This window comes from Erythranthe guttata, chromosome 11 (genome assembly GCF_056151865.1).
Source record: "Erythranthe guttata isolate IM_541 chromosome 11, IM_541, whole genome shotgun sequence".
Lineage (NCBI taxonomy): Eukaryota > Viridiplantae > Streptophyta > Magnoliopsida > Lamiales > Phrymaceae > Erythranthe > Erythranthe guttata.
This window is the reverse complement of record NC_142543.1, coordinates 19,618,057-19,631,539: the sequence shown is the minus strand read 5'-3', so window position 1 is coordinate 19,631,539 and position 13,483 is coordinate 19,618,057. Positions and strand designations below refer to the sequence as shown.

At 36.5% G+C, this 13,483-nt stretch overlaps 3 protein-coding genes across 5 annotated transcripts; 1 reads left to right on the top strand and 2 right to left on the bottom strand.

Annotated features, from left to right (window-relative positions):
* Nucleotides 1-28: 28 nt before the first annotated feature.
* On the bottom strand, nt 29-4,972 carry LOC105961032 (glucose-6-phosphate 1-dehydrogenase, cytoplasmic isoform-like). Of its 3 annotated transcripts, none has more exons than XM_088825808.1 (16): nt 4,609-4,972; nt 3,873-4,091; nt 3,534-3,619; nt 3,290-3,344; nt 3,001-3,187; nt 2,463-2,620; nt 2,275-2,343; nt 2,128-2,186; nt 1,983-2,019; nt 1,588-1,659; nt 1,260-1,407; nt 1,074-1,169; nt 908-978; nt 642-757; nt 492-537; nt 29-389 (listed from the first exon to the last, which is right to left on the bottom strand). In XM_088825808.1, the coding sequence occupies exons 2-16, from the start codon at nt 4,047-4,049 to the stop codon at nt 219-221; spliced, it is 1,548 nt and encodes a 515-aa protein (XP_088681934.1). In that variant the 5' UTR covers nt 4,050-4,091; nt 4,609-4,972; the 3' UTR covers nt 29-218. The 3 variants fall into 3 exon arrangements, with proteins under 3 accessions (XP_088681934.1, XP_088681936.1, XP_088681935.1); XM_088825810.1 differs by having other exon boundaries at nt 4,561-4,624; XM_088825809.1 differs by lacking the exon at nt 4,609-4,972 and having other exon boundaries at nt 3,873-4,100.
* A 1,160-nt stretch (nt 4,973-6,132) lies between these two features.
* LOC105961031 (serine/threonine protein phosphatase 2A 57 kDa regulatory subunit B' theta isoform) lies at nt 6,133-9,852 on the top strand. The gene is made up of 3 exons (XM_012985263.2): nt 6,133-6,717; nt 7,017-8,384; nt 9,262-9,852. Exons 2-3 carry the CDS (start codon nt 7,212-7,214, stop codon nt 9,619-9,621), a joined length of 1,533 nt encoding a protein of 510 aa, XP_012840717.2. The 5' UTR covers nt 6,133-6,717; nt 7,017-7,211; the 3' UTR covers nt 9,622-9,852.
* A 1,418-nt stretch (nt 9,853-11,270) lies between these two features.
* Nucleotides 11,271-12,690, bottom strand: LOC148767188 (uncharacterized). Its single transcript, XM_088825986.1, has 2 exons — nt 12,403-12,690; nt 11,271-12,131 (listed from the first exon to the last, which is right to left on the bottom strand). The coding sequence occupies exon 2, from the start codon at nt 12,090-12,092 to the stop codon at nt 11,271-11,273; it is 822 nt and encodes a 273-aa protein (XP_088682112.1). The 5' UTR covers nt 12,093-12,131; nt 12,403-12,690.
* Nucleotides 12,691-13,483: the final 793 nt, after the last annotated feature.

Below are 13,483 nucleotides of genomic sequence, written 5' to 3'. Positions count from 1 at the left end.
TGTTTCTCAGGGATAATTCAAATTTGGATTTGTCAACAACAAGAAACAAAAGTTATTAGTTATTACACAGGAGATTCAGTACAAATGTTTATTACATATTTCTCAATCTCAAATATGTTCAAACTTCAAACCTGCCTTCGCCACAAAACACGAGGTAAAAAAACACGAAAAAATGCACGCTGTAGACAAGGTACAATTAAGTTGAGTGTGGGAAAAGTTTAAGCTAAGGTTGGAGGGATCCATAAATAGCCATGTGTCTGCACATACCCTGCCTTCTCCAACAGTTCATCTGCTTCGGCAGGGCCTCTGCTACCAGGCTTGTAGGGCAGTGACTTAACTTCTCCGTTATCTATTCGGTGCAGAAGTGGTGTGAAAATCTCCCATGCAGCCTAATCAAGATTGCCAACAAAAAGTAAATACATATATATGTACTCGAAATGTTTATTTATGCATTTTCAAGAAATGTTCGGGTGCGGTTTCGTAGTGTTTACCTTCAACTCGTCTCTTCGGACAAAATGCTGCTGATCACCTTTGATTCTGCAAACAAAAAAAATTAAACTTAGGATTACCAAACAAAATAAGAGAGTTTTTTTCTTCTCTTTTTTCTATAATAAATGGCAATAAACGTAAAGTGTGCGTACGTGTCGAGAATTAGACGTTCATAAGCCTCAGGAATGACAACCCCTTGATAACGTTGCCTGTACGACAAGTCTAGTTCGCTCTGAGCAGTGGACATTTCCAATCCAGGCTGCTTCACCTGCATGAGAGAGAAGAAGAAACATAGTCGGGAACAGAGGAGAGAGAGAAACGGCCAAGTGGCTCGACGAGAGCCATCCGATTACACCAAAGTCATGATGTGATTGACCAGAATATCTATAAGGAAAATAACACTACTGAGTTAACTGACAGTTAGTTTCATGTAAATGGCCTCTGAAGGTTGCAGACGAATTACAATTTCGTTCCTTCCTTGATTTTGACCTAGATAATATTAAATTTTCATCAGGTTTATCCAATCAAAATATTGAGTTCCTGGTATATTTAATTTGCATTTTAAGAAAAAATTTAGCACATACATTTAAAGATATCACCAGGAACATTCTTCAATTGAACCCGTATATCTGCTTTCCTTGAACCTAAAGCTTTTCCTGCCTTAAGTATAAAGGGTACACCTACAGCAAGTAGTTCCCGGTCATCTTACAAAACATCGTATTAAATAGTATATAACTCTAAAGTTTAATAAATGTAAATATCTTGGCTACCTTCCCATCTTTCATTGTGTATATGTAGAATCACTGATGCAAAAGTGGGAGTGTTTGAGTTGTCTGGGACCGTCGGATCGTCCTTGTAGCCTTCATATTGTCCGAGCACCACCTCTTCGTCTTTAATTGGAACAACTGATTGAAGAACCTGAGTTTCAACTTCATTTAGTGAAACTATAAGATTATCTGCTATAAAAGCAAGACACAACATATTGAAGTACAAGATTAAAAAATGCAGCAAATAAAAAGAAGTAGAAATAAAAATGGCTATCGGCAATCAAACACATCAACAAGAAATTGCAATTTTAAGGATCCTTTCTGTACATACCTTGACTTTTTCATCTCGAATATGCTCAGGTGTCAGAGAAACAGGCTTCTCCATGGCGACAAGACAAAGAACCTGGCACATTTTTTTTTTCACCCATAGATTTAGGCAAAAGGAATGGTGTTAACTGAAATCAACTGCTTACTTCAAACAGAAGGTTAATAGAAAGGAAACTGATAATAGTCGCATGCATATTGATATTAGAATCTACAAGAAATATTTCTTAGCTACACTATCAAGAATGGGTACAATATGTCATCGAATAATAAGTGCTATCAGACGAAATATTATAAGTGGCGCATCTCTGATCATGATCAAAACAGATGTATATTAGAAACAAAGTTGATTTTGACAATGAATTTTGCAAGCAGGAAAACATTCAAAATCAACGAGGCTACCTGCAATAGGTGATTCTGGATTATGTCACGGATGATTCTGCAAAGTAGATAAAACATACTCAAATTAAGAACAAAATATACATTTCTGAAGTTGATAAACAAGATTTATTTTCACAACACAAGTAGTCAGAAGTGGAGAGCATACCCATACTGATCGAAATACCCGCCACGTCCCTCAGTTCCAAAATCTTCTCTAAACACAATCTGCGAATGGAGGAGTCAGATTTGTAATAATTTAATCAAGAGGAAACATTATTGTAATTTCTCGTCATTTAAGCGTGAAATAACCTACCTGTACATTATCAACATTGTCGCGATTCCAGAGAGGTAAAAAGAAGCGATTCGCAAACCGAAGTACCAACTGCAATGTTTTACATGATACGGAGATAAAATTATTATCTTTAGCCCCATGTGCTACATAATATACCTAGGTAAGTTGACAAATATTGCATTAGACAATTGAGTTAAATGAGTTATTACCAAGTTCTGCACCAATTCCTTCCCCAAATAATGATCTATACGGTAGATCTGTGGTTCTTCAAATAATTCTCCTATTTGGGAGCTTAGTTCCTCTGCTGAAGCCAAATCCTTGCCAAAAGGCTTCTCAACAACAACACGAGTCCATCCAACAAGATCAGCTGCAAAATATTATATCAAAGAGTCACGAAAATCACACTTACATGTCATGGGAAGCACCAAATTAAATAGCATTGACAGTTTCCAAATTAAGAAATGTCTTCTCTCTCTAAGAATACAGTAGCTTGAAAAAAACTAAGTTTGCATTTTCAAGCGGTAGACATCAAGGTCGTTAAAACAAGGATTCAATAGTCAGCATTATCTATACCTATAAATAGTCTTTTCAATCAGCTTATTCCCCGGTTTGGCCAATTTTACCCCCATTAAAGTCCTTTAGAAACTAGAATAAAATCCCGATCATAAGACAGATTTTTAAACAATAAAAGACCGATTATTGATTAAGGAAACACATAAGGAGTGAGAGTCTGCAAATAAAACATACATCTATTCATGGAATAATTCTTGATCATTTTGCAGACTTGTGGATACACAGATGGAGGCAGCGCAAGGTAGAATAGCCTGCGCGATGACCCTTCCGCACTGTTTATCGATATTTCGTACTCAGATATTGCCTTATCTAAGGCTTGAAATCCTTCTGGAGCATCGTAAGCCCCACTAACATATTTGATCTACATTTCCGAGGAAAGTTTAGCCTATTGTAACCATATATTTCCCTTTAAGGTTAAGCAGAAGATGATATATATATTTATATATAACCAGTAACCACTAACCAACTGCAGAAAGTTGGAAACATCTTCTGTGCCTTCTTTCCCCTTGGGAAGGTACCTACATTAGTTAATTATAGTCGGTGAATCCAATCCAAAAACTAGCCAAATGCATAAGCTTTGGGCAATACTTAAGAGAACTACATATTTTATTGCAAGGCATTCCCAGATGAAAGATGTCAGTACATAAACACGCAAAACTACTCCCACAATTTGATCAAACTCAAACTGAGACATTCAGAAACCTTACCCTCGGATCCGATCTCGCAGTTCCTCGTCAGATATCTTGGTCCTTGCATATCCAAAAATGTAAACCTCGTTTGATGGTAAAAATCCCTGAATATCGAACAGTTCAATTTAGTATAAACCATAAGAGATGAGTTTGCTTTCAAAAGACAGTTTTCAACCAATGAACTTTTCTCACACACGAAATCTTAAAAGGGAATATCATCTTCTACAGATAAAATAACAACATGTAATTAGCCTTAACTATTTCATTGAATAAATTTCATTCTAGAAGCAAATAATCAACCACATACTAGATGAAAAACACATTGAATTAAAAGCGGAACCAATATTTCTGATTAACCTGCCGATAAAGGTTGAAAAGTGCAGGGAAGGTCTTCTTCTTAGCAAGATCGCCAGAAGCACCGAGAACAATGATAGAGAGGCTTCCCGTTTCAGACACAGTCTCATGTACTTTAGTAAAAGACTCATTCTTAGGGAAAGGTCTCTTTTCACAGTGCCATTCACCCAATTCCGACATTCTCCAAATTCAGCGGAAGCTAAGATAAATCTCCGATTACAGCTCTCCGATCTGCACATTATAATCAAGTCAACAAATTCAATAGTTTAATTTGCATACTTAACAGCTTAACATTAATTCATAAACACAATTAACAAATTCATAATCAACTGCCAAAACAGCTCAAAGTACGGATACAGTCAACTCTAACGCCGATGCTAAAATTCATCTGTGATTAAGCAGCTACACAATCAAATCGAGAAAAAAACAAATCCATTAATTACTATTCAAGTAACTTGCATTAAAATTGGAATACTGGAAAATGAATTATTCCAAACAGCAATTAACTAAAACAGAAGCAGTGATTCAGTCAAACCAGCCGATTTTTGTTTTGATCCTAAAAAAGGAAAAAACAACAGATCCAAAAAAGGATCGTCGTTCGCACAAATCTGGCGCTAGTAAAAAACACAAAAAATAGACTGCCAAACAACAGAAATACGATCAATCACAAAAATTTAATGATTTCTTTCACCTCAGATTACAAGCAATAATTAGGTGAAAGAAAATGAATCGAGTATACCTGTGCAGTATCGCCTGATCGGATGAGATGTTTTGGCAGAGTTGTCAAATTTGACTTGCTAGTGCGCGAGAGTGTGAGAGTTGGTGTACGAATTTGCAGATATTATTTTTTGGAGTTTTGATCAATCATTGACCCTATTTGCCTCTAATTGGTCATAATCACCAAATTGACCCCTGTGTTTATAATTAATTACAAATTGTTAACTGTATTTGATTTGGCAGGCAGATTGGAAAAGAGGCGTGATTTGAAATAGTAAATTGACCCCTTTGTTTATTGTTAGTTGCAAAGTGGTGTGATTTGGGGTGTATAATTCTTGAAATAGTAAATTGACCCCTTTGTTTATTGTTAGTTGCAGAGTGGTGGTGTGTGCTCTTCATATTATTCTACAATCTACACTTGTTTGAGATTTTTTTTTTTAAATGAAAACTTACACTCTTGTATAACAGCTTACAGTCAATTATATAGGTGAACTGGGTAAAATTACATTTTTGTATAATAACTTGCAAGATGCATTGGATAACCTACACTCTGGTATTATAGTTTGCAAATCATACGAAAGTCAATCATATAGGTGAACTGTGTAAACTAACACTCTCGTATAATATCTTGCAAAGTGCATTGGATAAACCTACAATATGGTATAATAATAGCTTGCAAACTATATGAAAGACGTAAACCACAATCGGTTAATCATGCGTGACAGATTCCACCTAGCGACCGTTAATAAGAGGATTTGAACTTGAGTTAATTGACACGTAATCACTTACTCCAACCGCTAGGTCATTCTTTACGGGTATCTTCTGTATTTTAGACATTAGGCAAGCCTACTATGCCTAGGACGGTAGAACCCAAACTATTGTATATTTGTATTTGGGTCCTCAAAAACTATGTTGATTATTATTAAGGCCTCCAAATACGAATAAAATTTTATATTTTTATATAAATAAAGAAAAAAATAATATGGACCCCAAATTTTATAGAAAATATGATAATAATACTTTTGATTATTCCACTTAAAATAAATAAATACCCAAAATATTTACTTTTATATTAAAATTTTAATTTCACTTTATCTTTTTGCCTACGGCCCTATATGAATTTGGGCCGAGCATGACGTCATCCGACGGGTCTAGACATTCAGAGGCCCAATTCCCCATCCATAGTATTTGGTGGAGGTGCAGAGCACGCGCCACGTAGCACGTGATATCTTAATGGAAAAACTTTATGCCCAACCATGCTTTCTCTTTCATCTTTATCAACAGTTGTACAGCTGATTCATTCCTCATCTTTGCTTCCACCATAACCTGCTGGATAATTAATTAAAACTCTTCCCTAATTATTTAATTAAATCAAGCTTCAATATTTTATCATTATTTACCAAATAAGTCATTTAATAAATCATAATAATAATAATAAGATCTAGCAATAACGTATATAAGATTTCATTTAAATTGAAGACTTTAATTTTTCTAATATTTTTTTTTGGATATGTTATTTTATAAAAGAAAAGAAATTAAAAAGAGTGGAGAGACGAAAAGGAAAGCTCTTTAAAAGAGAAAAATTCAGTAAAAATAAATAATAAATTAAATAAATAAATAAATAATAATTCAGCAAAAATCAAAAAGTACAGCTCCACAACCCAACCCAACCCATCATCAACAAGAACAAAACCAACGATTGCTTTCTCTAATCTTCGCCTTTTTCCCTCTTAAACCCCATCGGCGAAACTTTTGCTTTCTCTCTCTACATCTGCTTTCAGTTGGGGGCATCTGTTTTCTGATTTCAAACTCTTAATCGTTTTTTTTTTTTGTTGTTGTTGCCCCCAATTGGTTTCTTCTGCATCAAAAAAAAATTGAAACAAGCTTTAATTTCTTCGTCAATGGCTCATCGTGTTTGCAATAATTACCTCAATCTTTGAGCTTTAGGTGGTAATTTTAACTTGTGTAGCTATTCTGGTGTTAGGTTCAAGGTGTTGTTGCTCTTTTGATGCTTCTGTTGGCGATTTTTTTATGAAATGATGTTTTCTGGATCGCGCCTAGATCTCGAGGCGTCCTGATCTGGCTTTATAGTTGGAAATCTGTATGAAATTAAGCACAACGGAAAGCTGAGGTTAGTTCATAAACCTGCATCTTTTTTTCTTTAGGTTTTTATTTTTATTTTTTGGATTAGAAGATGTATATCTCAATTTTTTGAATTTTTTTTGCAAAATATTGAATTTTTTTGGTCAATTTTAATTTAAACTCCGTTTTTTTGGATTTTCATCTATGGATTTGACGATGACATGAAAATTATGTTTGACCTTGATTGCTTTTTGGAAGGGTGGACTTTTGCTATTTTGGGTATTTTTTGGGGGCTTTTCTGGTGTTAATTCTGTTTATTTTCGTTTTCATTTCCGTTTGTTTGAACAGGAGACGATTCCTAAGCTGGTAAGAGCGTAAGCACATAAGTCAGGGTGGGGAATATATCGAGTATAAAGGGGGCTAGTTTCCCCACGATTAGCCTATGATTGGTTCGCCGGATTCTGTTACATTTATGGTGTTGTGATTGATTGGTGACAGCATTGGATATAATTTAAGGAAAGTTTCGATTTTGTGCTGTCAGTTATGATAAAAAATATTCTCAATAGGCTTCCTCGAAAACAGAACAAGTTAGTTGATAATCGCGATGGAGGATCCTCTAATTTGGCTTCAAATTCTTCAAGAACAAATTCGCGTTCAAACGCCGCCACAGCTGTTTCCGGTATCAACTCAACTTCAAACTCCGGCCAACATTACATGCCGTTACATACAAAGATAAACAGGAATGGAGCACATATGCCGTACGAGGCACTTCCCAGCTTTAGAGACGTGCCGAATTCCGAGAAGCAAAACTTGTTTCTCAAAAAGTTGAGCATGTGTTGTGTAGTGTTCGACTTCGCCGACCCAGTGAAGAATTTGAAAGAAAAAGACGTCAAGAGGCAGACATTAGTGGAGCTTGTCGATTACGTTGCTTCAGCAAATGGGAAATTCCCAGAAAACGTTATGCAAGAGATGGTGAGAATGATATCAATTAACTTGTTCCGCACACTTTCCACTCAGCCTCGTGAAAACAAAGTATTAGAAGCCTTCGATTTGGAAGAAGAGGAGCCTCTGATGGACCCCGCTTGGCCCCACTTGCAAGTCGTTTACGAATTCCTTCTCCGATTTGTGGCTTCGCCCGAGACAGATGCCAAGCTGGCAAAACGATACGTGGATCACTCTTTCGTACTCAGATTGTTAGAGCTTTTTGATTCGGAAGATCCTAGAGAGAGAGACTATTTAAAAACTGTTCTTCACCGGATATACGGGAAATTCATGGTCCACCGCCCCTTCATTAGAAAATCGATCAACAATATATTCTTCAACTTTATTCTTGAAACGGAGAAGCATAACGGGATAGCTGAGCTTTTAGAGATTTTGGGCAGCATTATAAATGGATTTGCGTTGCCTTTGAAAGAAGAGCACAAGCTTTTCCTTGTTCGGGCGCTCATTCCACTTCATAAACCGAAGTGCATTCCCATATACCATCAGCAGCTATCTTATTGCATAACGCAATTTGTCGAGAAGGACTGCAAACTTGCTGATACAGTCATAAGAGGGTTGGTCAAATACTGGCCGATCACAAACAGTTCGAAGGAGGTCATGTTCTTGGGCGAGCTCGAGGAAGTGTTGGAAGCAACTCAGCCTCCAGAGTTTCAGCGTTGTATGGTTCGTTTGTTTCGTACCATTGGTCGATGCCTTAGCAGTTCGCACTTTCAGGTGGGCCCCTCTGATAAAGATTTTTTTGCTCTCCCGTTTATTTCTATTATATTATTATAGTTCTTGATACTTGCTAGAGATGTTGTGGATTTGTTGTCTTCTTTTTTGCTCCCCTTTTAACTGAATCCTTTTGACTATTATTTATGCATTCATATGATTTACACATGCATCTTTCCACAATCCAGATGAAATGTAAAAATCCGCCCCTAATGTATGTTCATGTTCCGAATGAAATTCGTAAATATTAATGACTTGCTCAATTTCTTGACTCATTTTTGTTTGTTGAATTATCATCCTTCTTCTTACAAGGCTAATATGTGCATTTTGACGATCGGTCAACAGATCGGTCAACAGAGATGCGTTTCATGCTGCTTCTAAATTGATTGGCCCGTAGCATATTGCTTATCATGCTGCTTCTAAATTGATTGCTGGAAACTAGGCGTGGTTTCAAATCCAATAATTTATCTTCCCTGACTAACTTGAAATTTCGAGTTTTTGACCCGTTGGTTTGAAATAACTTCTCTTTTATGTGCGTGAGCTACATATAGTATCACTTTTAATGTTTCCTTCGTTACGAAAAAGATTATATGATATTCTTGTCAACACTTTCTAATTGGAGACATAAACTATTGAAAAGCATGGTTTGATGTCAAACATAAGTTCAACAGCCATTGAAAAAAGATTGCAATGCCTAGTCAACTCTAAAAGAAAATGCATTACCAATTCGAAGTATGAAACTTTTTAGTTATGATTAGATGATAAATGTTATGGAACTTCGGCTCTCCGTGGCTTAAATTCTGCCCCCCACCCCCACCCAGTGGAAGTTAAGAGGGCACTCTCTCGTTATGATCTTTTAATATGATTCTTGTTTCTACAGGTAGCAGAACGGGCTCTCTTTTTGTGGAACAATGATCACATCGAAAACCTGATCAAACAAAATCGTAAAGTCATACTCCCAATTATATTTCCTGCATTAGAAAGAAACGCAAGAAGCCATTGGAACCAGGCTGTCCAAAGCTTGACATTGAATGTCCGGAAAATCTTCTCCGATGTGGACCCAGAGCTATTTGAGGAGTGCTTGCTCAAATTCCAAGAAGACGAAGCAAAAGAAGAAGAGAATAAGACGAAACGAGAATTAATATGGAAGCGTCTAGAGGATATAGCCGCAATGAAAGCTGCTAGTAATGAACCGGTGCTCGTTCCTCTCAGGACGAATAGCAAGGCGACATCTGGTTGAAAGCCCTGCCAAAGGGCTGCTTCTTTCTTAAATTGCTATTGGTTGCTATGTTTGCTTACTGTGTTGATTGATTTTGCTCTAATCACACCTTGTCTTCTTTTTTTTTTCTTTTTTTTTTTCTTTTTTTTTTATTTATTATTATTGTTGAGAAACAGTGATTGTACATATAGAATTGGGGTTTAGAATCTTCAAGGGATGTTTTACATGGAGAAAATTTCTTTTATACCCTTACCCCAGTTGTCCAATTATGCCCCTTCATCAGTAGTTTTTATTTTTTTTCATTGTTAACTTTTTTATTGTCTATCGGCTATATTAATCGACTATGAAACATAGTTGATTAAATGGCCTATGAAGCATAGTCGATTAAAAAATCGAATACTAAAAAAAAAAAAAAACATAAAAACGAATCAACATCTATTTTACAAAACAAATACAATACGTAAATTGTAATTGATTTATACAAATCGGAATTAATACACAAAAATCAAAAAATGAATTAAAAAATGAAGTCGAGTAACCTTAATCCGCGACAAAAAAACATAGTCGATTAAAGGTTCAATCTGCGCGAATTTCTCTACTCGCACCGTCGTCCGCCCGATCCACAAAAAAACCCTAGATATGTCTCCCCATCGTCAGCACACCGTTGTCACACCACACCATCACCACTCCACTTCGATATTCTGATGGTTTTTCGTTACAAATACAGTAAATCATAACCCGCACCATCAACCAAAGTAGAACCATCGCCCAAGAAAATCCGATTCCAGCAACAATCGACGAAAAAGCCAACTTCCTAGCACTCGTTCCGACAACACTCGGCGAAAAAAACTATCTAAGGAGAAGAAGAAGACAAAAGCTCCTCCTCAAACGTGGTAACTTAATCACCCAAGAAAAGTGTTCCACTCACCTGCAAGGCCTGACTTGAGCCTCGGACAGATCCTTTGACGTTCAATTAAGATGGGAAAGACGGTTAGAGTAGGAGAGTAAAAACATAACAAATAAAACGTATGAAAATAGAGAAATAAATGTATGATTGTGTGGGAATCATGTGTTTTGTGAAATACCCATATATTTTGTTGGAAAATAAAGTTGTATTATGGGTAAATTAAAACAACCTCCATGAGGTAAAGTGTAATTACAAAAAAAATCTTTATTTTTGAGAAATTACATCCAGTCGCTCTGCATTTTGTAAATTTCTTACACCTACCCCTATAAAAGGGTGTTAATAAAGACCTACGGAGGACCTTACCTCAAGGAGGAAAAATAAAGGTAAAGAAACGAGGCATATTTGAGCTCTCATCTCTTGCACAACATATATGACCTACGGAGGGGTAGAAAGGTCATAAAAAAGGCAAAAGGCTCTAATAACCACTGGTAACAAAAAAGTCAACATTTGACGTCAACATATTTAAACGGGAAAATTAGCAAGAACCCCCTTTATTTGGAAAAGTCATGTAAGGTAGAGCCCCTTAAATAAATAATTTGAGAAAACCCTTTTGCCTTAAATATAGGGAGTGCCTATAACTAATACTAAAATTTGCTTACTTTAATACCACAAAAATAAAAATTAGATAATAAATAGTCAATGACATTAATACCTTTAATGAAAATCAAAACCAAAAAAATATTACAAATCTTCTGGATCATAGTCATGCCAAAGTTTTAGACATTTCATAATCTGCTGGATCAAAATTTGCATAAGCAGCCATAGGATCAAACGTCACCAAAGAATGGCACAAAGGGCACTCCCTCTTCTCCAACAAGCTTCCAACAATGCAATGTGAGTGCATGGCATGACCGCATGAAGGGAGCACCGATATCTGATCACCCACAATTGGGGCCCGCAAACACACACCGCAATCTTGCATCATAGCCAAACCTTGATTAAGGTCTTCCACTCTAGTCCTCTCTAGCTCCCACAAAAATACTCGAAACATATCGCCCAACGGAATAGCGGGAGGCGGCCCGTTTTCCAACCCCATCTGCAACGGATACACGTACAACGGTATCAACTTTTCCGCCCTAATCACCCTCTCCAACGCGGGCCCCACCTCCTCGCCTTCTTGCTGCACCGTGCAAACTTTTAGGTCAATGCCTATAGGAACTGTTCTCCGGTGGGCCCGCCCGGGGTCCGCCTCTATTTTTTTGGTGAAATCGATAGCGTCTTGGTCGAATCTAGCGATATCCTCTTCGGTCATCCAGTACTCCTTCAGTCGGTAACTAGCCAGCCAATTAAAACCGAAAAGCAGTTCGGCTTCTTGTTCGCCGTTTACACTTATTTCCGCAAAGCATCTCTCCGAGCCCATGATCTCATCTACTCCGTCCGTTTTCTTCAAGATGAAGAGGGTTCTAATCTCAAAGAGGAAGGTCTTTTTTCCTGGGACAAGTGTGTAATTATAGCGCAGGACAATTTCATCATCCACCGAGAACTCATAATTGTATTCGTATCCCGCTCTTCCTGTAGCAGACATTTTTTTTTTGTCCTTGTCAAGTACAGCCAGCAGATTGACCTACACATATCACAATATCACAATCCGATTAAAAAATATCTAAATTTATTATGAATCAAGTCACTAAAAGTAAAACAAATTTGCTTCCAGCAAAATATCATCGCAAACAACAAAAAAGTTATATCTTTTACAATTTCCCCAACCACGTATTCCAGCAAAAGATCATCACGAAAAATTAAAAATTATATATTTTAACAATTCCACCTATGTGTATTCCAGCAGAGAGAAACAACATAAAAACCATCAAAATAAGCAAATAAACGTAACGTACCTCACGATGAAAGGAAAGCACAACCAGCGATTTGTTTTCAAGAGAAAAAAAAGAGTAAGGAATTGTATAAATAAGAGAAAACCCTAGTATTCAGAAAAGAGGTCAAATTGAATTGGGAAAGTTTTCGGTGGTGAGTTAGGAATCTGGAATTATATAAATAAGAAAAAAACCCTAGTTAGAGATCAAATTGAATTGGGAAAGTTTTCGGTGTTGAGTAAGGAATTATATTCGGAAAAGAGATCAAATTGAATTAGGAAAGATTTGGGCGTGAATTTTACAAAGAGATCCACTTAAATCGAGGAGGTATTACAGTAAATTTACACTTGGATCCCGCTAATATTTCCTGTGTGGTAAATACCCCTGAACTATCGAATATGTCAAAAGTACCCCCGAGTATAAAACATTATTGAATAAACAACGCAAAAAGATATATCTAGTTCTACGTTGTCTCCACCACTTCCTGAAATTAATAATCGGTTAGAACTCTCGGCATAAGGTATCCAATACATTTCTCTCAAATAAAAAAGTATTCAATACATTATCCGTTAGAGTTTCTAACCACGTGGACCTTAAAGATATTTTAGCATACCCTCGAGCGTGTAGGTGCAATTTATCCTTTATATTATTAGGGCTAAATACACTTTGCACCCTGAAGTATAGCTTATGTAACACTTACCCCCTTAAAGTATCATTTGTAACACTTACACCCCTCAACATCAATTATTTTATATTTTTAGAGATTTAGTCCTATACGTTATCATATTTCAATTTACATGCAATAATTATTGACATGCCTAATTGGAACAACCCAATAGGCCAGCAATTTCTTTGTCTATTGGGCTACGAGCACAATATTGAAGACCGCTACTACCGAGGCCCAATCACCTTGAAATAAGGTTTTGGCCCGACAATCTCAACTAATTAAACTTCAGCACAATCAATGAGCTATAAATAAAGGTTTGAACTCATTCCTTAAGGTACGTCATATTATCTGAGCAATACTACAACATGTATTCTCTGGACTATTTCTACTATCCGCACGTCTGACTTGAGCGTCGGAGAAGTTTCCGCCGGATCAACC

Coding starts and splice junctions, on each gene's coding strand:
- LOC105961032 (XM_088825808.1), bottom strand. CDS start 4,049: ATGTCGGAATTGGGTGAATGGCACTGTGAAAAGAGACCTTTCCCTAAG. Junction 3,188..3,289: donor TTTCCAACTTTCTGCAGTTG/GTTAGTGGTTAC, acceptor TCGGAAATGTAG/ATCAAATATGTTAGTGGGGC. Junction 1,660..1,982: donor TCCAGAATCACCTATTGCAG/GTAGCCTCGTTG, acceptor AAAATGTGCCAG/GTTCTTTGTCTTGTCGCCAT.
- LOC105961031 (XM_012985263.2), top strand. CDS start 7,212: ATGATAAAAAATATTCTCAATAGGCTTCCTCGAAAACAGAACAAGTTA. Junction 8,385..9,261: donor TTAGCAGTTCGCACTTTCAG/GTGGGCCCCTCT, acceptor TTGTTTCTACAG/GTAGCAGAACGGGCTCTCTT.
- LOC148767188 (XM_088825986.1), bottom strand. CDS start 12,092: ATGTCTGCTACAGGAAGAGCGGGATACGAATACAATTATGAGTTCTCG.